This window comes from Anolis sagrei, chromosome 6, assembly GCF_037176765.1.
Source record: "Anolis sagrei isolate rAnoSag1 chromosome 6, rAnoSag1.mat, whole genome shotgun sequence".
Lineage (NCBI taxonomy): Eukaryota > Metazoa > Chordata > Lepidosauria > Squamata > Dactyloidae > Anolis > Anolis sagrei.
This window is the reverse complement of record NC_090026.1, coordinates 15,698,740-15,725,958: the sequence shown is the minus strand read 5'-3', so window position 1 is coordinate 15,725,958 and position 27,219 is coordinate 15,698,740. Positions and strand designations below refer to the sequence as shown.

Below are 27,219 nucleotides of genomic sequence, written 5' to 3'. Positions count from 1 at the left end.
TTCTGTTCTTCCTGTTGACTTCTGGATTTCTGTAGCAAAGCTGTCAGAGCAGAAAATACATGGGTGGAGATAGTATGTGTGCACATGTTTCATTTTCCTAAATGTCTCCCTGTCTATTCCATATTTCTTTTTCTTACTGCAGGAGTGCTACACTCCCTTTGTGAATGGCAGCTTCTTTGAGCACGGCGGCCGCCCCTTTTGTGAGATCCACTACCACAAGCAGCGTGGATCGCTCTGTTCAGGCTGCGAGAAACCCATCACCGGGCGGTGCATAACAGCCATGGCGCGCAAGTTCCACCCGGAGCACTTTGTCTGTGCCTTCTGCCTCAAACAACTCAACAAGGGCACCTTCAAGGAGCAGAACGACAAGCCTTACTGCCACCCGTGCTTCATCAAGCTCTTTGGGTGACCAGGAAGTGCCTCGCCATTGCTGTGGCCAAGCCATGCCTACTGCCAGCATGGGAAAAGGGAGGACCTAGGGGTCCCTCAATCTTTGACCAAGCCATACCCACTGCCATGCGTGGGAGAGGCCTGTGCCTTAGGGGCTTTGACACACACCACAGAAGCCACCAACACCATTGCCAAAAAACATACCTGTAGATAAGAACCACGTGCAAAAATAAATTTCCCCCTCCAAAACCAAAAGTGATGGATGGAGCAGGGTATCCCTGTTCCTACTGCCCTACTCAGGAGCCAAACCCCTGCCATAGCATGAGCAGCCAATAGTTAACCTCGACCACATCACATGCCATTTTGAAGCCACGCTTGCATGTAATGCCAGCACTTCAGACAGGAGGCAGTGCCTTAAGCCACATACACAAGACCAGCTGGCAGTGCCATCCAGAGAGGAAGTGGGGCCAAAATGAAGCCTTGCCCCTGCTTCTTTTAAAATCCTTTGCAATTCTGCCCAGTAGTAAGGTAAAGGTAAATGTTTTCCCCTGACATTAAGTCCAGTCATGTCCAACTCTGGGGGTTGGTGCTCATCCCTATTACTAAGCCAAAGAGCCAGCGTTGTCCATAGACACCTCCAAGGTCGTATGACCGGTATGACTGCATGGAGTGCCGTTACCTTCCTGCCGAAGCAGTACCTATTGATCTACTCACATTTGCATGTTTTTGAACTGCTAGGTTGGCAGAAGCTGGGGCTAACAGCAGGAGCTCACACTGCTCTCCACAGATTCGAACCTGCAACCTTTCGGTCAACAAGTTCAGCAGCTCAGCGGTTTGACCCACTGCACCACTGGGGGCTCCATAGTGCGAGATGGGAAGTATCCAAGCCCCACTCTCCTTCTCAGGACTATTTTAAGCCATAAACCAAAGAGAGGTGTCATTCCATAGATTGTTGGACTGTATCTTCTATTTTTTTCTGTGTCAGGAGCTACATGAGAAACTGCAAGTCGCTCCTGGTGTGAGAGAATTGGCCGTCTGCAAGAACGTTGCCCAGGGGATGTCTGGATGTTTTACCTTCCTTTGGGAGGCTTCTCTCATGTCCCTTTATGAGAAGCTGGAGCTGACAGATGGGAGCTCACCCCACTCCCCAGATTCGAGCCATCGACCTTTCGGTCAGCAATCCTGCCAGCACTAGGATTTGACCCATTGCACCACCGGCATCCAGTACAATCTGCTATGGCTATGGTTCACAGATACTTCAGTCCTATAAAGATCAAATTCCTCAACCTTGCAATAAAGACATTTAGATTGGAGATGAGAAATGTCCCTTCGGTTCCTGTTGTTTTGGGGCATGTTGCTCTTTTGCCCCGGTATATTCAAGTGTTGGGAAGGGAGACCTCATCACTCCAGGGCTGTTTGAAAGCACTTATGATCTCAGCACTAAAGTGGCTCAACTGTAAGAGAAGATAAACAACAGGAACTCTTTGGCTCACCCTTTTTTGGGCAAAAAGACGAGATGGACTTGTGTAGGAACGGCTTCCAAGAGTTGTTTGGACTAATCGGATCTGCCTCTCTCCATACATCTAAGGGAGTTAAAAGCATGATAGGAAGGAATGGAACCTGGTTACTGTAAGGGACCCAGAACTTGGACTACTATTCCCAGCGTAGGGATTGCTAACAGTCCAAAAAAAGTTACTTTGCAAAGCTTTGTCTTGTGTTAAAGAAGAAATGGTTAAAATGTCTTGGATTGGGTTGCTGTGAGTTTTCTGGGCTGTATGGCTATGTTCCAGAAGCAATATCTCCTGATGTTTCACCCACATCTATGGCAGGCATCCTCAGAGGTTGTGAGGTCACCTGTGGGCGAAACATCAGGAGAGAATGCTTCTGGAACATGGTCATACAGCCTGGAAAACTCAAAGCAACCCAGTGATTTAGCCACGAAAGCCTTCGACAACACATGCCTTGGATTGCCAAATATTGAAGAAGTTCCTGTTTTAAAAGCTAGGGAGAGACAATGTTTGGGAAAATATGCCTACATGAGTTTTTTTCTGATTCATCAGGGTCTTTTTTTTAATATTTCCGTGTTAAACCCCAAAAGATGCTTTTCATATGATGCAATGGATGTCGTGAGTCCAAAGAGCATGTGTTCTTCCTTCTGCCCCCAGATTTCTATACCAACTTTTTACCCTCTCACTGCTGTATAATATATAATAAAAAATCACATGCTAAAAAATATCGTATCAGTTTCCATGTGTAGTAAGTAGCCAGTGTGGAAAGTGTGTCAAAATCTTTACAGATGTGCGTGAAGTTGAGCAGAAAGTGGACCATTCTGTCCTGGTGGATCTGAGGGTGGTTTTCAGTACCAAGTGTTTTTAAGTCTCCCAGTTTTTTAAGAGCAGCAGAAACAAAAATACCCTTCTTATCTCAAATTAAGCAGATAAAATACAAGAGTTTGGAGTAAGCCGGAGTAGGTGTTAGCATGGACCTATTGTGAACATAGCTCAGTTCTGGCCCTAATAAAATCCTAGCTCAGAATGGATTTGAGGACATCTTGTTTTTTTTAATGTCTTGCACCTGACTGGTGGATCCTGGCATTTCAGCAGATCCACCAAGACTGAAATATTCTTACCTGGATTTAAGCAGGTCACCACTAGGTTGGTCTTTTTATGTGATGAAGTTTAAGTCTGGAGTAACCGCATAAGATGATGAAATCTACAAATCATAGAATCATAGAATTGGAAGAGACCTTACTGACTGTGAGAGCTGTTCAGCAGTGGAACTCGCTGCCCCGGAGTGTGGTGGAGACTTCTTCTTTGGAGGCTTTTAAACAGAGGCTGGATGGCCATCTGTCAGGGGTGCTTTGAATGCAATATTTCTGCTTCTTGGCAGGGGGTTGGACTGGATGGCCCATGAGGTCTCTTCCAACTCTATGGTTCTATGATTCTAAGGAGCCTCCACCACACTCCGGGGCAGAGAGTTCCACTGCTGAACAGCTCTCACAGTCAGGAAGTTCTTCCTAATGTTTAGGTGGAATCTCCCTTCCTATAGTTTGAAGCCATTGTTCCATGTCCTAGTCTCCAGGGCAGCAGAAGAAGCTTGCTCCTTTCCCTCACATATTTATACATGGTCTTCACCATGTCTCCTCTCAGCCTTCTCTTCTACAGGCTAAACGTACTCAGCTCTTTAAGTCACTTGTTCTCCGGACTCTTAATCATTTGAGTCGCCCTCCTCTAGACACATTTCAGCTTAGAATCAACATCTCCCTTCAATTGCAGTGCCCAGAATTGGACACTGTGTGATTCCAGATGTGGTCTAACCAAGGCAGAATAGAAGGGTAGCATGACTTCCCTGGATCTAGACCAGTGGTTCTCAACCTGTGTGTCCCCAGATGTTTTGGCATTCAACTCCCAGAAATCCTAATAAGCTGGTAAACTGGCTGGGATTTCTGGGAGTTGTAGGCCAAAACACCTGGGGACCCAAAGGCTGAGAACCACTGATCTAGACACTAGACTCCTATTTAAGCAGGCCAAAATCCCATTGGTTTTTTCAGCTGCTGCATGACATTGTTGGTTCATGTTATTCCTCTCCACAAGGATTCCAAGATCTGATTCACAAGTACTTCTATCGAACCAGACACCCCCCCATTCCATATCTTTTTGCTACATTTTTCTGCCTAAGTAGCATATCTTGCATTTGTCTACATTGAACTTCATTTTGTTAGTTTTGGTCAATCATCTCTCTAATCTGTTAAAATCGTTTGAATTCTGCTCCTGTCCTCTGGAGTATTGGCAATCCCTCCCAATTTGGTGTCGTCTGCAAACTTGATGATTATGAAGTTGTTTCTGTATTTACAATTCCAAGTTACTTATTTGATTAGGAAGTACCATTGTAGCCATTCAATGGCACAAGGATTTGATCAGTTGTGTAAAATAATATGCTCCTGAATATTATAAGGGATGGCTACAGGTGAAGGATCTATTCTGTTGGGACACCCTTTCCTAGACCTCTAAAATCTTGCTGTGGATTTTCAAACAGAAGTGGAAGCCATTTTTTATCAGATGGTGGAATAAAACAGTGTGTCCCTCCTAGCAAAAGACCCTCCTCGTAAATGTACAGCAGAGTAACTTATTAGCCGCAACGTGACCCTGCACCAGTAGCCCAAAGTGATAAAAAGAACAAAAACACAATGTTGTCTCTCTCATAGGAGGCTTTCTTTATAGCAAAATAATATGGTTGCACTATTTACAAAAACAAGATTTCCATGACACAAATAAAGTTCAACCTTCACACTGGAGCTTCACACATGAGGCCTTCTCCTAATGATGGCTTTCTCCCACCACAGTGAGGCCTACTACCACTGACACCTATTCCCCCACTGAGGTGTTCTCTCACTGAGAGCTCTCCCAGACTGAGAGCTCTCTCACACTGAGAGCTCTCTCAGTGTGAGAGGTAAGCAACAGGCACACCTTCTAATATTGAATTACAGGTTTTGCTGAGTCATTGCATCCATTTAATCCTTTCAGTGCTTGACTCACATTTTTGTAATTAAAAATACTTAGTTAATTTTTAATATTTCTGCCATGGCAGACCACAGCTTTATAGAAGAACAGAATACCCACTTCCTAGGCTCAAAGGCCTTCGTCCAATTGTTAGTTAGTTCCAAATGCAGTAGACCCGAGTGAAACAATGGAAATGATTCAAATGTTGACTTACCAAGTTCTATTTGGAACAAACAAACAGATTTAGGCCAATGATCAAACAAAGCACAGAACATTAATTCAGGCATGATAGATCTGTACATTTGCTGCTGCGTATCTCAAGTTGTTTCCAACTTGTTGCAATTCTAAGGCAAAGCCCAGCACAGGGTTTTCTTGGCTAGACTTGTTCAGAGGAGGTTTACCAGGGCTTTTTCTGTGAAACTGAAAAGATTGACTTCCCCAAGAAATGTGGCTTTCCATGACTGAACGAGGATTTGAACCTTGGTCTCTCAAGAGTCATAATCCAAAGCCAATATGCCATGCTGGTTCTACAAATCTGTACAGATTTCAAAGATGAAAACCAGGATACATATGGCAAAGCTCTTAATGAGGGAGAATATTCAAGCTAGGAGAGCTGCAGCAGTCTGCTTTTGACTAAGCCTCCTGGAAAGAACAAGTTTCTTTCCCCTCCTGACAAGTTTTTAACTGAGTGCAAACTCCGTTGGCACACTGAACTCAATATACAGCAACTGAAGAAAGCTGGGGATAAAATTAAATCCAAGACCTCCAAAATCCAACATTGTCCACATGGATGGCTGAGATAGTGGCACCTTTGCTTTCTGATGGTTCAACACAACTTTTCTTTCATTCACAAAATTATTAAAAATACTGTATACAATTTTCTCGTGTTTAGGCATATAAAGCAGGCATGGGCAAACCTGGGCCCTCCAGGTGTTTTGGACTTCAACTCCCAGAATTCCCAACAGCTTCAGGCTTAAGGAAGAAGCGTGAGGCTGTTAGGAATTATGGGAGTTTAAGTCCAAAACACCTGGAGAGCTCAAGTTTGCCCGTGCCTGGTATAAAGTACTATTTCTCCAAGATATTAAGTATGTGGATAAAAATATATATATTTCTAAATCCAAAAAAAAAAAAAAATGAAATTGAAAACAGTTATCCAAGCATGTATCCAAGCATTTTGGATAAGGGATATTCAATATCTACTGCATTAAAAAAATACAAGGCACTAAAGAACAATCCCAGTTCACTAGGTAGATTGCTGTTCTCTCTATCTCTCTCTCTCCATTTCAGCATTACTTTTATGTCACTTTTTAAAAAAGAAAAACCCTTTTAGAGACCATAACGTTTTGGAAAACCAGCATCTCAAAAGCCATTTGGAAGCATGACCCCTTTTGGAGATAAATTGGCATGATTAGAGAACTTACTGTTTAAACTCTCAACCAATAAGAAATGTACCTATATGCTGAATACATGAAAGGTTTGTAAGAAAATCAATCATGTTAACTTTTAATGATGACTAGGTACCGTATTTTCTGGCGTATAAGACTAATTTTTAACCCAAGAGAATCTTCTCAAAAGTCGGGGGGGGTTGTCTTATACACCGGGAGTAGACTTATATGCTGGGAGTAGTCTTATATGGCAGGAGTCGTCTTATACACTGGGAGTAGTCTTATAGAGCAGGTGTTGAAACTTCCAATCTGGATTGGAGAATCCGTGGTTGCCGCATATGGTGTGGGGAGCTCAAAAATGGCAATGGTCGTGTCCCTGCCATATGCAGCAACTGTGTGAAAGCATTAAGGGCAACGCTGTACAAGTACAGTAGAAGAAAATCCATTCATAGGATTCGTGGACTTGATGCGGTCCCGATGGTGAAGTGAAGGGGCACCTCATCAGGAAGGTGTAAGTGAAGGGCAGAGCAAGCTGCAGGTGTCCGGGCCACCTGGGTTACGGAAAAAAGAGATAGAGTGGCTCTGGGCCCAGAAAAACACACCTCTTTTACCTGTCTTGCCCGCCATTGTATCCTATTACCATACCTCCTCCTCTGCCTCTTAGATCTCGCTCCTGAAGACTGCAGAGAAGTGGTGCAGGTGCGCATGTGCAAGATCTGAGAGGCAGAGAAGGAGGTACTTATATGGCGAATATATCCCAAACTCTATATTTTAACTGGAAAAGTTGGGGGTCGTCTTATATGCCCAGTCGTCTTATATGCCGGAATATACGGTACTTATTTTTTGTCTCTTGAGAGCATGATTTGAAAGCAATATATTTTATGGGAGAATTGATTTTTTTTGCGCAACTAAAAGAACACTTCTGAGGATCTGCTATATAGTTTCTGCATTGGCATATCTTTGTTCCTAACAGTTCAAAGAGATAACCAGGAATATCAGTCTAACAACTGAGAACCTAAATTTTCTTGCATTAATACTTGTGGATATTTACCACTAAGGAGGAGATTCACTCAAGTGAGGTTTTAACTCTTCTCAGGAAGGTCATGCCTTTCCAAAAAGGTTATGATTATTCCAAATAGTGTTGACCACTTTTGGAGATTAATTGGCATTTACACTTTATGTATTCAGCAAAGATATGCTAGTGCAGAAAATTCAGTAAAGATATGCCAAGGCAGAAAATATACTTACAAACTTCCTGTATTCAGCATACAGGTAGATTTCTTTTTGGTTGAGAGTTTAAACAGTAAGTTCTCCAAGTATTCTGTTTCAGTCTCTTCTCTGAGGCATAGAGACTATCACTCTCTTCAGTAGAATACATTTCTGAACATTGACTCAATATAAACTGACTACTCACTGCAGCATACTGACACTACCAACTGCATTCTAGCACTGCTGACTTCCTAAACTGTACTCAATAGACTTTTAAAATGGAGTCTCAGTCTGAATAGTCCCAGATCTGGGTCACATGGTCTGTAGACCCTCCCACAACCTCAAACAACATAGAGTTAAGGGAAAAATGCATGCCAATATATACATACAATATGGTATGCAATCTCAATTATATACATAACAAATAACTAGTATAGGAGGCTTGTATTTCCAACACTTTGCCTTAAGTTCCCTGAGGCTTGATTTGCTTCTTTCACCAACACTTCTGCTTTCTTTTTCTGTCTGTCTCTTTCTCTTGCAACAAGAAGGATGTACTATGTATATAGGGAGTAATTTCACTTCCTCTTCCTCTTGCCAAACCAGCTGTGATTTCCCCTCCCAAGTAGTTATATCATCCTTTTCACTACCATCCTCCTCCTACCTGGACAGCTCCATGCAAAAGCCATCTCCCCAGGTTGTATTTAAAACCTCCACTGGAAAGCAAGGAACATAGGAAGGGGTGGATTGGGGAGACAGAAAGGAAGGTGCAGAGAGAAGGCAGATGCAGAGCAGAGCAGAGGGTGTAGGTTGTGTTCCAAAAGGGATTTTTTTTATGATGGAGGGGGGATTACATTTTCAGCATTTTAATGCTATTTTTAATATCGAAAGTTTACCAATGTTCCGTTTAATCCTTTCAAACTTCTGTATTTTTATACAGTATAACATAGATGGGGTGAAAATACGCTGCCAAATTATTTAGGAACAATTTCATCCACAATTTCGAAGACCGAGTTAAAAGAAAAATGGGGGGAGGGGACAGTGGGTGGACAGATATTTCTCCCATATAATGGTACAGCAAACAGATGATTCTTAAAGAAAGTGGAATGGCAGAAAATGTGTGATGGGGTAGGGATTTCTTTATTTCAGGGCTGGAAAGATTTTCCCTTACAGAAACTGAACCATACTCCCCAAAATATTTGGAAGTGTAGGTCTGATGAGGAGGAAGCAATGTTCTGACTTGACCATGGTGGTTCATGTTGGCGTGCAGCAGAGTATCGCAGAAGCTCAGAATAATGGACTCTGGAGTCTATGGGTAAAAGCAGGTTTTGGCTTTACTAAAGCAGCTCAATCCATTCATCAGGATTCGTGGACTTGATGTGTACAACATACACCATCAGCGGACAGACGAGAAGAACACACAAACCGAAAGAGATAGGAACAAATGCAAACTATAGCTGGAAGGGAGTTTATCTCTGGCACTCCCTAATCTTTCACACAGCAAGAACTCAGGGTCACATTCTCACAGCCTTTTACTTTGCTGTTTTTAACCCTTCTGTGTCAAACTACATCCTGGCAATACAATTTTATTACAATCTATTACAATCACAATCCTATCACATAAAATTGCATTTAAACATACATCATACATGAATCATACACTGACAGTCCATGCTCTTGTTACATCGAGAATAGATCACTGCAACTTGCTCTACATGGGGTTACCTTAGAAGACTGTTTGGAAGCTTCAAATGGTCCAACGGCAGGCAATCAGGTTTCTCACCAGAGTAGCATGCAGGGAGCATACAACTTCCCTGTTATGTCAGCTCCACTGCCTGCTAGTTTGCTACTGAGCACAATTCAAAGTGCTGGCTCTAGCCTATAAAGCCTAAATGGTTCCGGCCCAGCTTACCTGTCCGAACAGATCTCTTCCTATGAACCATCTATGAGGTTAAGATCATCTAGGGAGGCCCTGTTCTCGGTCCCACTTGCTTCGCAAGTATGGTTGGTGGGGACGAGGGACAGGGCCTTCTTAGTGGTGGCTCCTTGGCTCTGGAACTCTCTCCCCAGTGAGATCACATCTGCATCCTCCCTCCTGGGCTTTAGAAAGAGAACAAAGACATGATTATGGAACCAAGCATTTGACTAGTAAAGTAATGCAGTACAAGAAGCAAATATGGAATATTTGGAATGGCCCAGTCTACGCGCTTGGATCATGTGATTTTATGCTTAGTTTTTTCCCCCCGTGTCAGCAGCAACTTGCTTTGTTATATAGTGTTGATTTGTGATTTGGTTTATGTATGTAAGGCATTGTAATGGCATTTTGCCATTATTTCTATGTAAACCACTTCGAGGCCCCCAGGGGTGAGAAAAGTGGTATATAAATACTGTAAATAATAATAATAATAATAATAATAATAATAATAATAATAACAACAATAATAATATCTAACCAAATGTGAGATTCAGGATACTCTGAATTTGTATCATAGCCATTGTGATTTTTTTTCATACAATTCAAACAAGGCCATTCATTAAGTGCAACATAATATAACTTGTGTTTGCAAAATGTAGACAGTATATTAACATTACCAAGCAATGCATGATGAAGTTTCACTGAAATTAGCACTTTTATTTGGTATTTAGGCAGACCACAGTCTTATTAATAGCTACTTCCTGCCGACACTATGTGTCATGGATTTTGTCTAGCCTTGTTGTTATTTTGAAAACCTGGTACCCGTGCCCTAAGGCCAGCCTGTCATGGGACTTGCTTGGCAAGGTTTCTTCTAAAGCATTTGGCTGTTGCCCTCCTTTGAGACCGAGGGTTTTGCTCAAAGTACTTTTAAAGAACAGGACTTGCTGAAGGTACTTTTAAAGTGTGAAGATGGTGAGCAATAATATGAAATCCTTTAAACATTTCTCACAGATTTCTAAAATTCAGACTTCTTCCATTCTTCAAACATTTCTTTTTTAGGTACAACAGCAAATCCTACACAAGAGTCTTCTGATATTATAGAAATATTTTAAAAATTTAGAGGTGTGAGAAAACTTTTTAAAAGGTTTCTCATGTAACTCTGAGTACCCTCTCCACAATATAAAGGTCATGTTCAGATATCATTGTTATTGCTCTTATGTACCTTCTAATTGACTCCTGTCCAAAGAGAGTATGGCTTGCCCAAGGTCCGCCATGTTGGAGCATGTGAAAATCAGTTGATGGGTGTGTGTTCACTGAAAATGCAATGCACGCAGCTGATTGGTTGGGCCATGCCCAATGAGCTAGCTGAGGCTGGGACCTTTGGCAACAGTTACATATTAAGGCTGCTAGGTGTGCTGGAGCATGCAGAGAGGTATTGATTTGCTCCTGAGCTGCTGAAAGAAGGTCTCTCATATGGACACAGAAAGGGCCATTTTGAATTTTGTGTGAATTAATGGTACTGTTCGAATGACTGTACATATGTTGCTCTGAATTACAAAGAGTAAACTTCTTATTCTTTGTTGATCATCTGTGTGGCATATCTTTGTGTGTGGACTGGTGAAACGTAAATTACGTATGATTTTCATTTCGTCACAAACCAATGGGTTTTCATGGCCAAGCAGCAATTTGAACCTTGGATGAATGAATCCTAATGCAAGACTCAGACCATTAAAACAATTTGGCTCTGAACTACAAGTCTATGTGGTCAATGACTCAGTGAGGAGTAGCAATTCCCTTTGAAAAGGGAAGCTACTTGCTTGTCTTAAATCCAGCTCCCATCTCTGAACGTTTGTACTTGACATGATGATGGACATCCCATTTTAGAACTCTGCTTTCAATTTCTTTATTTCCATTTTGTGTGATCTATATATATTAAAAAACCCAATTAGTCTACATCACCTGCAAAATTTAACTTTGTAGTGGAACCCAGATGAAAATAATATTTTTGCATGTCTGTCAGGACACTGTATCTCCCCATGTGCAATACTAGTTAAAGTGCAGGAATGACATGAAGTGCGATTTTTAAAAAAGTTTTTAAAATAGCAAGAAGACCTGTGTTGAGTACAAAGTTCTTGGTGAAGTACATCCTTAGCTCAAGCTATAAAATTATTCATTTTAGTTCCAGTGACGGATTCTATACATTCCAGATACCAGTGCTATGGAATCCTGGGATATGTAGTCTGGTGAGGCTCCAGAACTCTTTGGCACAGAAAGCTAAAGACTTGTAAACTATAACTGCAACATAGATTTGGATACCAGATCTCTTGTATTTGTAGAAGACTAATTAGAAAGGTTTTGCAATCTCTCGGTGGCTAAATGCAATCTTTCTGTTTCCCTGAGTTCCTGTAATACTTGAGTGAGAAGATTAAAATGAAGTGAGAAGCCTTTGTGGATTCTGAGGTTCTGGTTCATTGTTGCTCCCATTGCAAAAAAAATATATGAGTGCCACCTTCCCTCTTCTTCTTTCTCTAAAACAATTACAAGTAAATTGAGCTGAAATTGTTGCCCTTGCTACAATTGTAACTCCTTCTCAAACCTATTTTACCAAGAATCAAATGAGGAGGGAAGGTTGGGGAAGGTCCTATCACACTACACTTTTTTTTGGAGTATCAGGAGAGACTTGAGAAACTGCAAGTTGCTTCTGGTGTGAGAGAATTGGCCATCTGCAAGGACGTTGCCCAGGGGACGCCCAGATGTTTTGATATTTTACCATCCTTGTGGGAGGCTTCTCTCATGTCCCTGCATGAGATCTGGAGCTGATAGAGGGAGCTCATCCGCACTCTCCCTAGATTCGAACCTGCAACCTGTCGGTCTTCAGTCCTGTCGGCACAGGGGTTTAACCCACTGCGCCACCGGGGGCTCCATCACACTACACTGTTATAATGCTATTATTGCACTTTAGCTGCCATGGCAACATGCTCTGGAATTTTGGGATTTGTATTCAGTGATGTCCAGGAGCTCTCACTGCAAATTCTAAATGCCTCTTCCTAAATTGCAAATTTTACAGTTCCTTTACAATGTTGCCGGGACATTTAAAGTGGAACCATAGCACTATATTAGTGTTGCGCGGAAGAACTGTTATGTATCCTTAACTATGGATGCAACTCCACTGCAGAATTACTGCAGTTTGGCACCACATTGACTCAATGGCTCAATGTTGTGGCATTAGTGAACTTGGAATTATTGTATATACTCGACTATAAGCTTAGTTTTACAGTCCTTTTTTGAGGCGGAAAAAGTCCCTCTCGGCTTATACTCGAGTTAAGGTTATTTATTATTTTACTCTGTTATTATTATTATTATTATTATTATTACATTTATTATTTTACTTTATTATTATTGTTATGGTTACATTTATTATTTTACACTATTATTACTATTATTACATTTCCATTATCTTACATTATTATTATTACATTTATTATTTTACTATATTATTGTTATGATTACATTTATTATTTAATCTATTTATTATTGTTATGATTACATTTATCATTTTACACTATTATTACTGTTATTATTACATTTCCATTATTTCTCTCTAATATTTTTATTATTTCATTAATCATTTTACTCTCTTTATTATTATTGGAAAGACACATAATACATTGAAGAAGGTTACAATAATGGTTTAATCATAATTGGGCAGTCTTATCTTAAATTACAGTTTTATGTAAATATTCAAAAACCTTTAACCTCTGGATGCCTCAATTAATGTGATTTTATTGGTACCTATTTTTATTTTGAACTTTATCAGTAGCTGCTGCATTTCTCACCCTTGGCTTATACTCGAGTTAATCTGTTTTCCCAGGGTTTTTTGTGGAAAAATTAGGTGCTTTGGCTTATATTTGGGCTTATACTCGAGTATATACGGTATATAAGATCTTTATCCTTCTCTGCCAAAAAGTGCTGGTGCCTCACCAAAGCACAACTCTTGTGCTGCCATAGCATCAAGCCAGGGAAAAAATTCCCCATTTGAAGAGGTGGAAAGTGTTGTCAAACTGCATTAATTCTATAGTATGGACTACATAGCTAGTGGGATACTATGAACAGCTCTGTGGCTAATGTGGGCAATGCTACAATTGCTAGCTGTCCGTTTAGGTTTCTGAGCTGCAAACTGAGGTCACTCAAGCCGATTTTGCAAGACAGGGGCAGGGCTCCATTGACCACATAGAGAAAGATAATTTCAGGAGGCATCAAAAGAAGTAAGAAATAAACTCTTATCTACAGAATTGCTAAAGAGCTCAGTGCTCTTTCCTTTTTTTGCCTCCGTTCTTGCTAACCTTGCAACTAACTTTTTGGAGAACTCTTCATTTATTTATTTATCTCGTGTAGCAGCCAAATTGAGTCACTCATTTCTGATCGGCCTGCTCGGCTCCTGTTTGCCCGCCTCTTTTACCTTGAGGGCAGGGCTTTTCAAAGATTTATATACTCAGCTGCATTGTTGCAAATTCCCCTTAAGGCAGTTTGCTGCTCACTTTCCTGTTCTTTTTTTTCCTGCCCTGGGACATCTATCCTGCTTACTGCTTCACATCTGGATCCTCACCTGTCATGGATCTTCTCCCTTTGCTTTTTTACCTGTGCACAGGTGAGTGTCAACAGCCCTGGAAACCTCGTGTATGAACTGGGAGCCCATTTTCCAATCTCTTTTCATAAGGGAATAGACTTAAATCTATGAAAGTGTATAAGATCAATGTGTTTCTCTCAGGCTGGATCTACACTGTCCTGTATTCCAGAATCGGATCCCAGATTATCTGCTTTGAACTGGTTTATATGAGTGTACACTGCTAGATAATTTGGGATAAACAGATAATCTGGGATCAGATCCTGGGATACAGGGGCAGTGTAGATCTAGCCTTAATTAGAGTGCATCTACACTGTCAAATAAATACAGCTTGGCCCCACTTTAACTGCCATATGTCAGTGCTATGGGAAATCAGAGTTATAGTTTTATAAGGTCTTTAGTTTCCTCTGCCAAAGGGTATATATCAGCATTTCTCAACCTAGGGGTCAGGACCCCTGGGGGGCTTGTGAGGGGATGCCAAAGGGGTTGCCAAAGAACATCAGAAAACACAGTATTTTATGTTGATCATTGGGGTTCTGTGTGGGAAGTTTGGCCCAATTCTATCGTTTGTGGGGTTCAGAATGCTCTTTGATTGTAGGTGAACTATAAATTCCAGCAACTACAACTGCCAAATGTCAAAGTCTATTTTCCCCAAAGTCCACCAGTGTTCCCATTTGGGCATATTGAGTGTTCGTGTCAAGTTTGGTCCAGATTCATCATTGTTTAAGTGCTCTCTGATTGTAGGTGAACTACAACTCCAAAACTCAAGGTCAATGTACCTCAAAACTTTCCAGTATTTTCTGTTGGTTATGGGAGTTCTGTGTGTCAAGTTTGGTTCAACTCCATCGTTGAAGTTCAGATTGTGCTTTGATGGTAGGTGAGCTATAAATCCCAGTAGCTACAATTCCCAAATGACAACATCAATCTCCCCCAACCCCACCAGTATTCAAATTTGGGCATATCGGGTATTTGTGCCAAATTTGGTCCAGTAAATCAAAATACATCCTGCATATCCAATATTTACATTGCAATTCATAACAGTAGCAAAATTATAGTTATGAAGTAGCAACGAAAATAATTTTATGGTTGGGGGTCACCACAACATGAGGAACTGTATTAAGGGATCACGGCATTAGGAAGGTTGAGAAACACTGGTGTAAGTTTATTGTCAAAGGCTTTCATGGCTGGAATCACTGGGTTGTTGTAGGTTTTTCGGGCTTCATGGCTATGTTGTAGAAGCATTATCTCCTGATGTTTCGCCAGGCATCCTCACAGTGATGAAAAAAGTGTGGGAAACGGCAAGGTGCAGGCCCGTAGCCAGGATTTCGATTTCAGGGTGGGGGGGGGGGGTGGGGGGCTGAGTCTGAGTGAAAGAGGGTCTACCCTAGCAAACCTTTTGTATCGTTACCCCAATAGCCCCATGCATATGGGATATATTGAGCATGGTGATCAGATCATGATATGAATAAACATGGCAAGGTGATGAGTATCAGTCAAGAAAAGCTTCCAATATTTGTATCTTTTAAGGGGTGCAAAAGTGAGTGTTAAAGATCTATAAACTTGGGTTGAAATAAGTGAATGGAGACAAATATTTCTCTTTCATAAAACCTTTAGTTATTGTGTAGAATTTTCTACTGTAAGGTGTAGTGATGGACAACAACTTAGAGAATTTTAAAAGTGGTTTAGACAAATAAGTGGAAGATGAGCCTAACAGTGGAAGCCAAAATGAAGGACAACATGTCTCTGTATATCAGTTGCTGAACTACACTATTTATAGGTTTTAGTATTGGAACTGATAAAAGCTCAGTTGGATCACTTCACTTTCTACAAGTCTTTTATTTACAGTATATTCTGGCGTATAAGACTACTTTTTAACCCAAGAAAATCTTCTCAAAAGTAAGGGGTCGTCTTATACGCGGGTGTAGTCTTATGCATGGGAGTTGTCTTAACTCTATATTTTAACTGGAAAAGTTGGGGGTCGTCTTATACGCCCAGTCGTCTTATATGCCGGAATATACGGGTATTTATTTATTTATTTATTTCAATTACTTCTACCCCGCCCTTCTCACCCCCGAGGGGGGACTCAGGGCGGCTTACAAACGAAGGCACAAGTCGATGCCTAAATCAATAAACAAACAATACATAAAAACAATTTAAACGATTAACAAGTTAAAAACATTAATACATAGTAAAATAGCAAAACAATCTCATGCTCAGTGTTCAGAGTCCGTTTATCCATTCCATTCCGTTCGCCCTTGTTTACCGTCAGATCTTTCCTTAGCTGCCAGAATATCCAAAAGCTTGGTCCCATATCCAGGTCTTCAATTTTTTTCTGAATGCCAAAAGGGAAGTCGCTGTTCTAATCTCCCCGGGGAGTGAGTTCCACAGGTGAGGGGCCACCACTGAGAAGGCCCTGCTCCTCGTCCCCGCCAACCTCACTTGTGATAGTGGTGAGGTCGAGAGCAGGGCCTCCCCAGACGATCTTAATTTTCGAGATGGGATGTAGAGGGAGATCCGTTCGGACAAATACACTGGGCCAGAACCGTATAGGGTTTTGTAGGTCAAAACCAGCACTTTGAATTGTGCTCGGAATTGGATCGGCAGCCAGTGGAGCTGGCGTAACAGAGGGGTGGTATGCTCCCTGTACGCCGCTCCGGTGAGTAATCTGGCTGCTTCTCGCTGGACTAGTTGAAGTTTCCGAGCAGTCTTCAAAGGCAACCCCATGTAGAGTGCGTTGCAGTAATCCAACCGGGATGTTTGGATTTATTTTAATTTTTGCCATGAGAATGATTTCTTCTGGATCCCACAAAATCAAAAGTGTCAGTTCTTCAGAGAATGTAAAGAAATGGGATTTTGCATAGGTTGCAAAGCACCCTGGATATATACCAATGTATATATATGTATGTACACTTACACATACACAAAATATATATGCAGTACACTCTCAGTTAACTGGAAATCAAGCAGCTGGAAAGCTCAAGCAACTGGAAAAAAACAGAAAATATTTTATTGCATTCTGCATTCACAAAGTTATTTTTATAATACAGTAAAACTATGTTATATTAAGTTAAGCTTATCTTCATTTGCTTTTAATGATTGCATTAGAACGTTAGTATCAAGTTAAAACAGAGTTTACGGTATGGTATAGTATTAGTTGGATCTATTTTTAATAGACTTGTGCTTTCAGGGTAAAGCTTGAGCTGTTTTGTGTCCCGGCTTTCGGTGGGGCCCCTGATCCGTTTTTTTAGGAACATCCCAAAATCAAGAGGGCAAATATCTGTTTTCTCTTTGGGGTGCCAAAAGATCCATTTTCTATTGGCTCATTATGGGGAGGAGGAGGGGGGAACTTCCCAGGCTCCCCTTCCCGTCATTTTAGCTATTTAAGCTGTTTTACTCTAGAGAAGAGGCACTCAGCTGCAGGCAGGCCCACGCTTTAAGGAGATTTCTTACCTGTTTCTACTCTAGAAGAGAGATACTTGGCTGCAGGAAGACACACATACTTTCTGGGCCTGCACGCCACACACACATACACACACTCTTTCCAAATCAAAGAGGCAAGTTCTTTCTTACTCTAGTGGATGCGCTTGGCTGCAAGCAAGCATGCAGGCCCAGCTCTCTTTCCAAGACAAGGAGGCATGGAGCACCACGTGCTCACGAAAGCAATTGGCTCCCACTTGCTTTTGTGTCGAACTGATTTTTGTACTGGGAAGGGACTTCCCGTTATGTGTTCCTAAAGGTAATGAAAATAACGAAAGAATGGATGTAACTAAGGGAAACAGATCCGCACAAAATTCTAATTTTTAATAGTAATTCTCAAGCAATCAAAAATGATGCTTATAATAAATAATAATAAAACTTTATTTGTAAACTGCCCTATTTCCCCAAAAGTACTCATCTAAAGATTTCCATAGGTGCCAGTTAACAGAGAGTTGATTGTATATCTGAAATGTTCAATTTTTCACATCTCAGTGTTTTTGAATGAACAATAGCTACATTTGAGCTTAAGCTCAAATTAAATTCTTGAGTAGTAACAGTAATAATTCTGAATTAATTACAGTGGAATCCTTCTGTGCGAGCAGTGTGCATATGTGCATGTATGCACATTCATATATAAGCATGTAATTATTGTAATGTTTTTCCTACAGTGCTGGTGCCACGGGGCTGTGGATTCAGTGTGGATGTGGACACACCAACCATCTTCCCAGTGCAAACTCAGAGCTTTGGAGCAAGCGTGGCACAAACAAGAAACGCGTAAGAGGAAACTGATTTGAGACCAAGGTTGTTGGAATTGGTTTCTGGGGCAAGGACTGGAAGTAAGGGACAAAGACCGCAACGTAAAGATATAAAGTTAGATAGCAAGGTCCTTGATTGTTCTCCTTGTATCCTGTTGAAAACAAGTGATACTATCACAGAGCAGAAGCCACATCTGATGTCTTTCAGTTTCTATATTACTTTTATGCCACTCTTCTGGCCCCTTTTATAATGTCAAAGACCTAAAGTGACTCCTCCAAGATTTCACAGGTGGAAACCAAAACAAATGCAGACAAGCAACATGAATATAGATCAAGATGGCCAAGATTATCAAGAAGGAAGTACACAAAAACTAGGGGTGCATCTATACCCGGTAGCTGGTAGGCTATTAGGAATTGTGGGAGTTAAAATCCAAAACACCATGAAGGACAAAGTTTTCCCATGCCTGAGCTATGTTGTTGTTGTTTATTCGTTCAGTTGCTTCCGACTTTGTGACCTCATGGACCAGACCACGCAAGAGCTCCCTGTCAGTCATAGCCATCTTCAGCTCCTTCAAGGTCAAGTCAGTCATTTCAAGGATACCATCCATCCATCTTGCCCTTGTCGGCCCTTCTTCCTTTTTCCTTCCATTTTCCCCAGTATCATTCTCTTCTCCAAGCTTTCCTGTCTTCTTCCTATGGAAATCTGTATGTGTGGGAAATGTATGTGGAGTCACACATTTTCTTTGCCCACATTTTCTAAAAAAAACCTTTGGTTGAATTCTTTGCGTCTCCTTTTGAGCTTCAGTGAACCTGAAACAACAATAATTACTGCAGTTGGTCCCATTAATTCTTTGTTTCCTTGGCCTCTCCCTTCTTTCGGTTCCCATTGTTGTCGGTAAAAAATTTTTGGCAGGCATTTATCTTGTTCTTTTTTCCTTTTTTCCTTAGTATACAATGCAGAGAGGAGCCCCCAGTGGCGCAGCAGGTTAAACTGCTGAGCTGCTGAACTTGCTGACTGAAAGGTTGGTGGTTCAAATCCACAGAGCAGGGTGAGATCCCACTGTTAGCCCCAGCTTCTGCTAATCTAGCAATTCGAAAACATGCAAATGTGTGTAGATCAATAGGAACTGCTTCGTTGGGAAGGTAATGGCACTCCATGCAGTCATGCTGGCCATATGACCTTGGAGGTGTCTGCAGACAATGCCGACTCTTCGGTTTAGAAATGGAGATGAGCATCACTCCCCAGAGTTGGACACGATTAGACTTAATATCAAGGGGAAACCTTTACTTTTACCTATACAATGGAGAATGCTGTGCATGCTTTAGAAATATTAATGATCTCTCTCTTCACATGTATCTTCAGAGTGTTTGTTGGGGCTCCACTCGAGAAAGGAGACATGAATGAAGTGGGTAGAATTTACCGGTGTGACGCTCACACAGGAAGCTGTGAAAAAATTAATATTCAACGTAAGTGTGAATAGTGGAGCTGTGGTAATTCGGTTCCCACACACATAGAAACACACACCTTCCATAAGGACAGAAGAAATGTGCCATAAATGGAGGGTTCCTCGGGGCTTTTGGGTGAGAATGTGGTTTTATGAAATGTGATATTTGAAAAGCCAGATGTTTCGCATGCATGAGAAAGAAGTGAGATCCTGTAGGAAGTGAGAAACACAACGTGGTTAGGAAGACCAGTGTAAGGGGCTGAGGTGAGGGATCCAGGTTACAGCAAGGCCTTTCATTTTACCAGAACTCCCATATAATGCAGTTTCATATCGTTGGTGGTGTGGTGGGGCTCTTTGATTGTAGGTGAACTATAAATCCTGGCAACTACGTCTCCCAAATGTCAAGGTCTATTTTTCCCAAACTCCACCTGTATTCACATTTGGGCATATTGAGTATTCTTGCCAAGTTTGGTCCAGATCCATTCTTTTTTTGAGTCCACAGTGCTCTCTGAATGCAGGTGAACTACATCTCCAAAACTCAAGGTCAATAGCCACCAAACCCTTCCAGTATTTTCTGTTGGTCATGGGAGTTCTGTTTGCCAAGTTTGGTTCAATGCCATCTTTGGTGGAGTTCAGAATGCTCTTTGATTGTCTGTGAACTATAAATCCCAGCAAGTACAACTCCCAAATGACAAAACCAATCCCCCTCAACCCCACCAGTATTCAAATTTGGGCATATCAGATATTTATGCCAAATTTGGTCCAGTGAATGGAAATACATCCTGCTGCATATTAGATATTTACATTATGATTCATAACAGTAGCAGAATGTCAGTTATGAAGTAGCAACAAAAATAATTTTATGGTTGGAAGTCACCACAACATGAGGAACTGTATTAAGGGATCACAGCATTAGGAAAGTTGAGAAATACTGCTTTGGAGTGTTTTGCATGCAAAGCTAAAACTCTTATTTTTTGTTTCAGCTTTACAGTTTCTCTCATAGACTTCATAATTTGCATGTGACTCAAAATTCTTTTTAAAATGGCTTGTCTCACGAAGTCCATTTTGGTGTTATTTTTTTAACTCTTTCGGGCCTCTGTCAAGATGTAGGCTCATCTTTCTGGTCTGGAGTTCCGACAACAAAGTTTACTTTAGTTTTCTAATTCCTTGGTATACTTTCCTCCTTAAACTTTGTCCCTCAAACCCCTTCCACACAACTGTCACATTGAACTGGATTATGTGGCACTGTGGACTCAGATAATCCAGTTCAAAGCAGATTTGTGGATTATCTGCCTTGATATTCTGGATTATATGGCTGTGCGGAAGGGCCCTCACACACTCATGTTGCTGAATCTTTGCTCTGTGAACACTTTTGACTTCTCTGAAATCATTTCAGCTTGAAGGGAATCCTGACATGGAGTTTTCTTGGCAAGATTTGCTCAGAGAGTCTTTACCATTGCCTTTCTCCGAGGCTGAGAGTGTGTGAGTTGCCTAAGATCACCCAGGGCCCTTCCACAAAGCCAGATAACCCAGAATATCAATGCAGATAATCCACAATATCTGCTTTGCACTGGGTTATCTGAGTCTGCACTGCCATATAATCCAGTTCAATGTGGATTTATTCAGGTGTGTGAAAGGGCCCCCAATGGGTTTCCATGTGGGAATTTGAACTCTGGTCCCCCAGTTGCCCAGCATTCAAACCTGTCTGAGGGCTAAAGATTGTCCACCAGAGATTTTTAGGAGCCAGAATTCCTGTATTTTTTGAAGATTGTAATCTCTTTGTGGTTAAGGTTTTTCTTATTCCTTTCCCTGTGTAAAGAGTTATCCATATTCTTATTTAAATTTCAGGACCAGTCGATGCTGTCAATATGTCACTTGGTTTGTCATTGGCTGCGCATGATTCTCAGGTCTTGGTAAGTGTATCCAGGTTCATCCTATTTATTTTGTAAGCGGCTTCAAGTTCTAATAACAATAACAATAGTAATAAACATTTGAAAACATTACTGTTTTGGACTCCAACTTCCAAAATGCATCTATCTTATATTGGGGCATTTTTACCCACAGTGTATCACCTGTATTACCTGTATGGAGAGCAAGAGTAAGATAGCTCTTTGCAGAAAGCTCAGCGCAGTCAACTTTTAACGTTTCTCGAGAGTTTCAGATAGGATTCAGTCCTAGCTGGAGATCTCTAGTATTAGTGGGGGTTTCCTGTCTCATCACTGACCAGACCTGATTCTGCTTAGTTTGCTTAAGACAAGATGGGATACCTTCAGGTTATTGTGTGCATGCCTTCAAGTTGTCTGCTGATGTAGGGTGACTTGTTAATTTCAGGGTTTTGTTCGGCAAGGAATAAAGTTTTGTCAGTTCCTTCCTCTGAAATTCAGCCTGCAGCACCTGGTATTAAGTAGCAGTCAAAGTGGAGACTGAACTAGTTCACTGACTATATATTGTTACAACATGTGTGTGTGTGTGTGTATAATAAAAATGTTATTTCAGACCCTGACTTCAAGCCATGAAGGCAAAAGTGAAATCAGGGTTCAGCCAATACCATCTGTCAATGATGGAGCTGGAAGGCATTTTCGGCCCAGAATCATAGAATCATAGAGTTGGAAGTCCAACCTTCTGCCCAGAAGCAAAAAAAAAAAAAAATCCTATTCAAAGCATTCCCAATAGATTGTTTAAAAGCCTCCCAAGAAGGAGCCTCCACCACACTCAGGGGCAGAGAGTTCCACAGCTGAACAGTTAGGAAGCTCTTCCTGATGTTCAGGTGGAATCACCTTTCCTGTAGTTTAAAGCCATTTTTCCTCGTCCTAGTTGTTGTGGTTCAGCATGTGATTGTTTCATTGCCTGATGTTTCAGAGAACAGTGAACAAACTTTTGCAAACCTTCAGGAGTCTGAGGCTGGAAATTTTGAACAGGAGTCTGGTGTTGCTCCTGATGTGGCTGAGGATTCTGGGATTGTCAGGTCAACAGTGGATGTTCAGTTAGAGACAGATTCAGACTGATAGGCCAGAGCTAGCTTTCCCAAGGTCAGAATTTGATTGGAATGCGTTAATTGGAGATATAGAGCAGTCTGACTCCCCTGAGTTAGTCAACAGAGACAGATGGCCAAAGGGAGGCATTGCTCTCTGAGATAGTTATCTAAGAAAGGCCCTCCCCAGAGTTCTCAAGGAAAAAGGCATAGTTTCTTACGTCTAAATGAGGGTTTATTTGGATAGATTCTTCAGAGGAATCAGTGTCTAGTATAGGGAACATACCTCTCTCTTGTTTCAAGCTTCATGGGCCTTGGATTTTCCTATGCGTTTTTTCATGGTTTCAAGTGTTCTTTGTGGTTTCTTGTATTGCACCTGGAATCAAGTGGTATCATGGACTTTTTGGATCTGTACTATGCCTATCATATACCTTTAATCCTCTGGACTGTTTTGTGTGCTAAATCTTCAGTTTAAAGGCCTTGCTTGTACCTTGGTCTTTTGGATTATTGCTTCCAAGTTTTTAAGTGACTGTTTTTACATGGACTATATTTTGTATTACTTTTTAATGCTTTTATTCTTTTGCTGAAGCTACATTTAATCTTTAATAAACTGCTTTGCTTATTTACTGAACTCTGGGGTGTGAGATTGGTTCAGAAGTGCCTTCCCAGCCCTGATGTGCAACACTAGTCTCCAGGGCAGCAGAAAACAAGTTTGCTCCCTCCTCCCTATGATTTCCCCTCACATATTGATACATGGCCATCATGTCTCTGCTCAGCCTTTTCTTCTGCAAGCTTAACGTGCCCAGCTCTCTAAGCCGCTCCTCATAGCGTTTGTTCTTCAGACCCTTGAGCATTTTAGTTGCCCTCCTCTGGACACATTCTGCTCCTGTGAAGACTGAGACTGTCCTGAGATGCTGAGAAGTATGATTTGGGGAATGTTACCATCAGAAGCACCTCTTTGCTCCCTTTTAAGGTTTGCGGGCCTACAGTTCACCGAACCTGTGGGGAGAATATGTATGTGAATGGCTACTGTTTCCTTCTGGACCAGAATCTCCAACAGCTCCAACGCTTCCCAGAGACTTTGCCAGGTGAGACCTCATGCCCACAGAATAGGGTCCAACGGATAGACAGAGCCAGTGTGGCTGCAGGGTTGCAAGAAACTATCGAACTAAGGTGTTGACTCCTGCAAGGTCATATACCATAAATCTTCAATTCTAAGATGTTGTTTTTGGTGTAGTTCAGTTGTTCTGGAGGGATCGGGAAGCAGGCAAGGACCTTCCCTTGTTGGTAATGTGTGGACTAGGGGAAAAGGCCCATAAAAGACAGGTAATAAAACTTCAACTTCCATCAGCAATGGAAAAGTAACTTCCCTTAAGACCCAGCTTGTTCTTTTCGCTTGAGACCAAGGCCCCTTTCACACAGACGTATAAAATCCACATTGAACTGGATTATATGGCAGTGTGGGCTCAGATAATTTAGTTCAAATCAGATATTGTAGATTATCTGCCTTGATATTCTGGGGGCGCTTCCAGACAGGCCCTATATCCCAGGATCTGATCCCAGGTTTTCTGTTTATCCCTGATTATCTAGCAGTGCAGACTCATGTAATCCAGTTTAAAGCAGAAAACCTGGGATCAGATCCTGGGATGTAGGGCCTGTGTGGAAGGGCCCTAGGTTATATGGCTCTATGGAAGGGCCCTAAGCTGGGTCTCCAGGTAAATCACTTTTCTATTCTTAGTGGAATAGAAATTTTATTATCTGTCTTTTCTTGACTATGATGGCACGCCTGAGCCCTTTGAGAAAACTCGGGGACTATCTGATACCTTCTGTTATGATTAAGACCCTTAGCAGACAGAGGAACTTTAGGCAAGGTAAAAAGATAACCAAATAAGTTTGCTGCAAATAAGATGAATAAATTGTTAACTCCCCCTGGGACTATCATAAGATAATCTAAAACAATACATTACAAAGGGAGAACTTGCTAGTTGCAGTTGTCTTTCTGGGGTCTTTGAAAGTCTCTCTTCCCTCTGGTGCAAATGGTTATAAACTGTCTTAATCTTCTTTCCTGTGAAGCTTAGGCTGGCCAAAAGCTTCTGTTGTCCTTTGGACTGATGGTATAAAAATACTGCTGAATGTAGATACTAAGAGTGCCTGTTTTGGATTGCTTGGGCTTAGGATACCAGACAGTAACTCTGTTAATTGTAGTTCTGATGCAGAAAAAAGGAGGAGTCCAGCAAGGAGCTCTGTACTGGGAAATGAAAAAGACCAACTAATGCTGGCTTCTGAGGGGTGGTAGGTAGGTAACTACACTATTGGGAAAGCCTATGAACAGGCGGAACTGAAGCAGAGGAGAGGAGAAGGCAGAACCAAGACTTCACATTGACCTTTATCCCTGGTCTATATCTTCATACTGTTATCTCTTACATATGTTAATGTGCACAGTAATTGTACTTTTGTAAACTACTTCAAGTAATAACAATAACAACAACCACAACAACAACAACAACAACAACAACAACAACAATAAACTGAGGCAGAATGATGAAATGATAAAACTCTTATCTGAAGTTACTCTTGACTTGGAACTAGAATTTATCAGTCCTTATAAAAACCCCTCCTCTAATTTGCTTATTTCATAGTAAATAACCTATCTGGTGACTTTCAAAATGCCTGTTGCTCATCATTCTCTTTCTAGTGCAAAGCTTACTTTAACCATTCCCTTCCTATCTCCCCCCCCCCCCCAAAAAAAAGCACATGAAACCAAATGATCTGTTCATCCTTGTTTGCTCCCAGGAATATTTACCCAAATGGTGTAAAATTTTCTTCATATAAATTTAAGTGATGTTGGGTTGTCAGTGGTCTATGGCTAGATATAGAAGGTGGCATCTTAAAAATGGGCATTCACTTGTATCTTTTTGTATTCATTCCCAGAATGCACAACTCGCCCAACAGACATTGTGTTCTTGATCGATGGCTCGGGTAGCATTGACGGGGCAGACTTTGAACGGATGAAGCAGTTTGTTTCTCAGACCATCAAGAGACTCTCTGGCAGAGACACGCGGGTAATGGGCACCTAGGGAGTGCCATGCTATGGGTCAGCATTGCCCAGTTTTGTGGTGGGTTAGTTCATGTACTGTTCTGATGTGAATGTTGGATGACATGCAGCATAACTTCTTAAGGCATGAATGGAGTCTCCGGTGGCGAAATGGGTTAAGCCCTTGTGCTGGCAGGATTGCTGACCAAAAGGTCAGTGGTTCAAATCTGGGGAAAGCAGGTTGAGTTCCCTTTGTCAGCTTCAGCTCCCCATGCAGGGACATGAGAGAAGCTTCCCACAAGAATGGCAAAACATCAAACACTTTTAGGGCGTCCCCTGGGCAACATCCTTGCAGATAACCAATTGTATCATACCAGAAACAACTTGCATTTTCTCAAGTTGCTCCTGTCATGAAAAAAAGGCATGGATCTGCAACTCATACTTATTCTTTTTTTAATGTGATTAAATGAATAATAAGTTGGGCTTATTGGTCTTGATTTCCTCTGGGAATCCACCTTCTTCAGCTCTGCAACCTAATATCAGGTGTAGACCATTGTAGATGTTTATCTTAGCACGACACTAGGGGGTGCTGCAATACTAAGACAGTGGTTCCCAAACTTTTTTGGTCATTGAACCAAGACTTTTTCTCTATGTTACCCTAACTCTGTCTCAGTTTTCCTGCTGAATCCTAACTCTGTCCCTAAGCACCTGAAGACACAAAGCCCTTCCATCTACTTCTATTACCTGGGTGGTTTTTGTGACGTAGGTTTGGAAATAAAGATATTCAATTTTTTAAAAAGCAGAGGTACATTAAATTTCAATAAGAACTTCATACTCTGGCATTCCCCCCTACCCGGTGGCGCAGTGGGGTAAACCACTGAGCTGCGGAACTTGCTGACTGAAAGGTTGGCGCTTTGAATCTGGGGAGCGAGGTGAGCTCCCACTGTTAGGCCTAGCTTCTGCCAACCTAGCAGTTCGAAAACATGCAAATGTGAGTAGATCAATAGGTACCGCTTCTGCAGGAAGGTAATGACGCTCCATGCAGTCATCCTGACCACATGACCTTGGAGGTGTCTATGGACAACAGCGGCTCTTCAGCTTAGAAATGGAGATGAGCACCACCCCCCAGAGTCGGGAATGACTAGACTTAATATCAGGGAAACCTTTACATTTACCCTTACTCTGGTATAGACTTTAAAAAGATTTTTTAAAAAAAAGATTAGAGTTTCTATGATGCTTTTATGGAACTCTAGGGTTCTGCGGAACAGAACTTGGAAACTGCAGTTACGAGTATATACACTGCTTCCTCCCTTGGGCTCAAGGAACCTGTGATATCAACCAACTTTAGTTCAACTTTAGTCCCCTCGAGAAGATAGGGCAGAATATAAATGACGTTATTTATTTTATTAATTAACTCAATCACTTTTATTTTATAGATCAATGGAGCTTTGATATAAAATGTCCATCTTCTATAGATTGGAGGAGTGACTTAAAGATTCTTGTTGTTATCAAAAAATC

General features: G+C 41.4%; 2 protein-coding genes across 2 annotated transcripts in view; both read left to right on the top strand.

Annotated features, from left to right (window-relative positions):
* Positions 1-2,623, top strand: part of TGFB1I1 (transforming growth factor beta 1 induced transcript 1) — a 41,793-nt gene extending 39,170 nt beyond the window's left edge. The window contains 1 exon segment of the mRNA XM_060780199.2: positions 143-2,623. Within this exon segment, the coding sequence (XP_060636182.2) occupies positions 143-409 (267 nt within the window). The 3' untranslated portion in view covers positions 410-2,623.
* An 11,197-nt stretch (positions 2,624-13,820) lies between these two features.
* The window catches only part of LOC132779271 (integrin alpha-X-like), a 48,773-nt gene continuing 35,374 nt past the window's right edge, over positions 13,821-27,219 (top strand). Inside the window, exons 1-6 of the mRNA XM_067469818.1 lie at positions 13,821-14,043; positions 18,165-18,270; positions 19,615-19,718; positions 21,545-21,609; positions 23,641-23,755; positions 25,599-25,729. Of these exons, the coding sequence (XP_067325919.1) occupies positions 14,007-14,043; positions 18,165-18,270; positions 19,615-19,718; positions 21,545-21,609; positions 23,641-23,755; positions 25,599-25,729 (558 nt within the window). The 5' untranslated portion in view covers positions 13,821-14,006. The remainder of the gene's footprint in view (positions 14,044-18,164; positions 18,271-19,614; positions 19,719-21,544; positions 21,610-23,640; positions 23,756-25,598; positions 25,730-27,219) is intronic.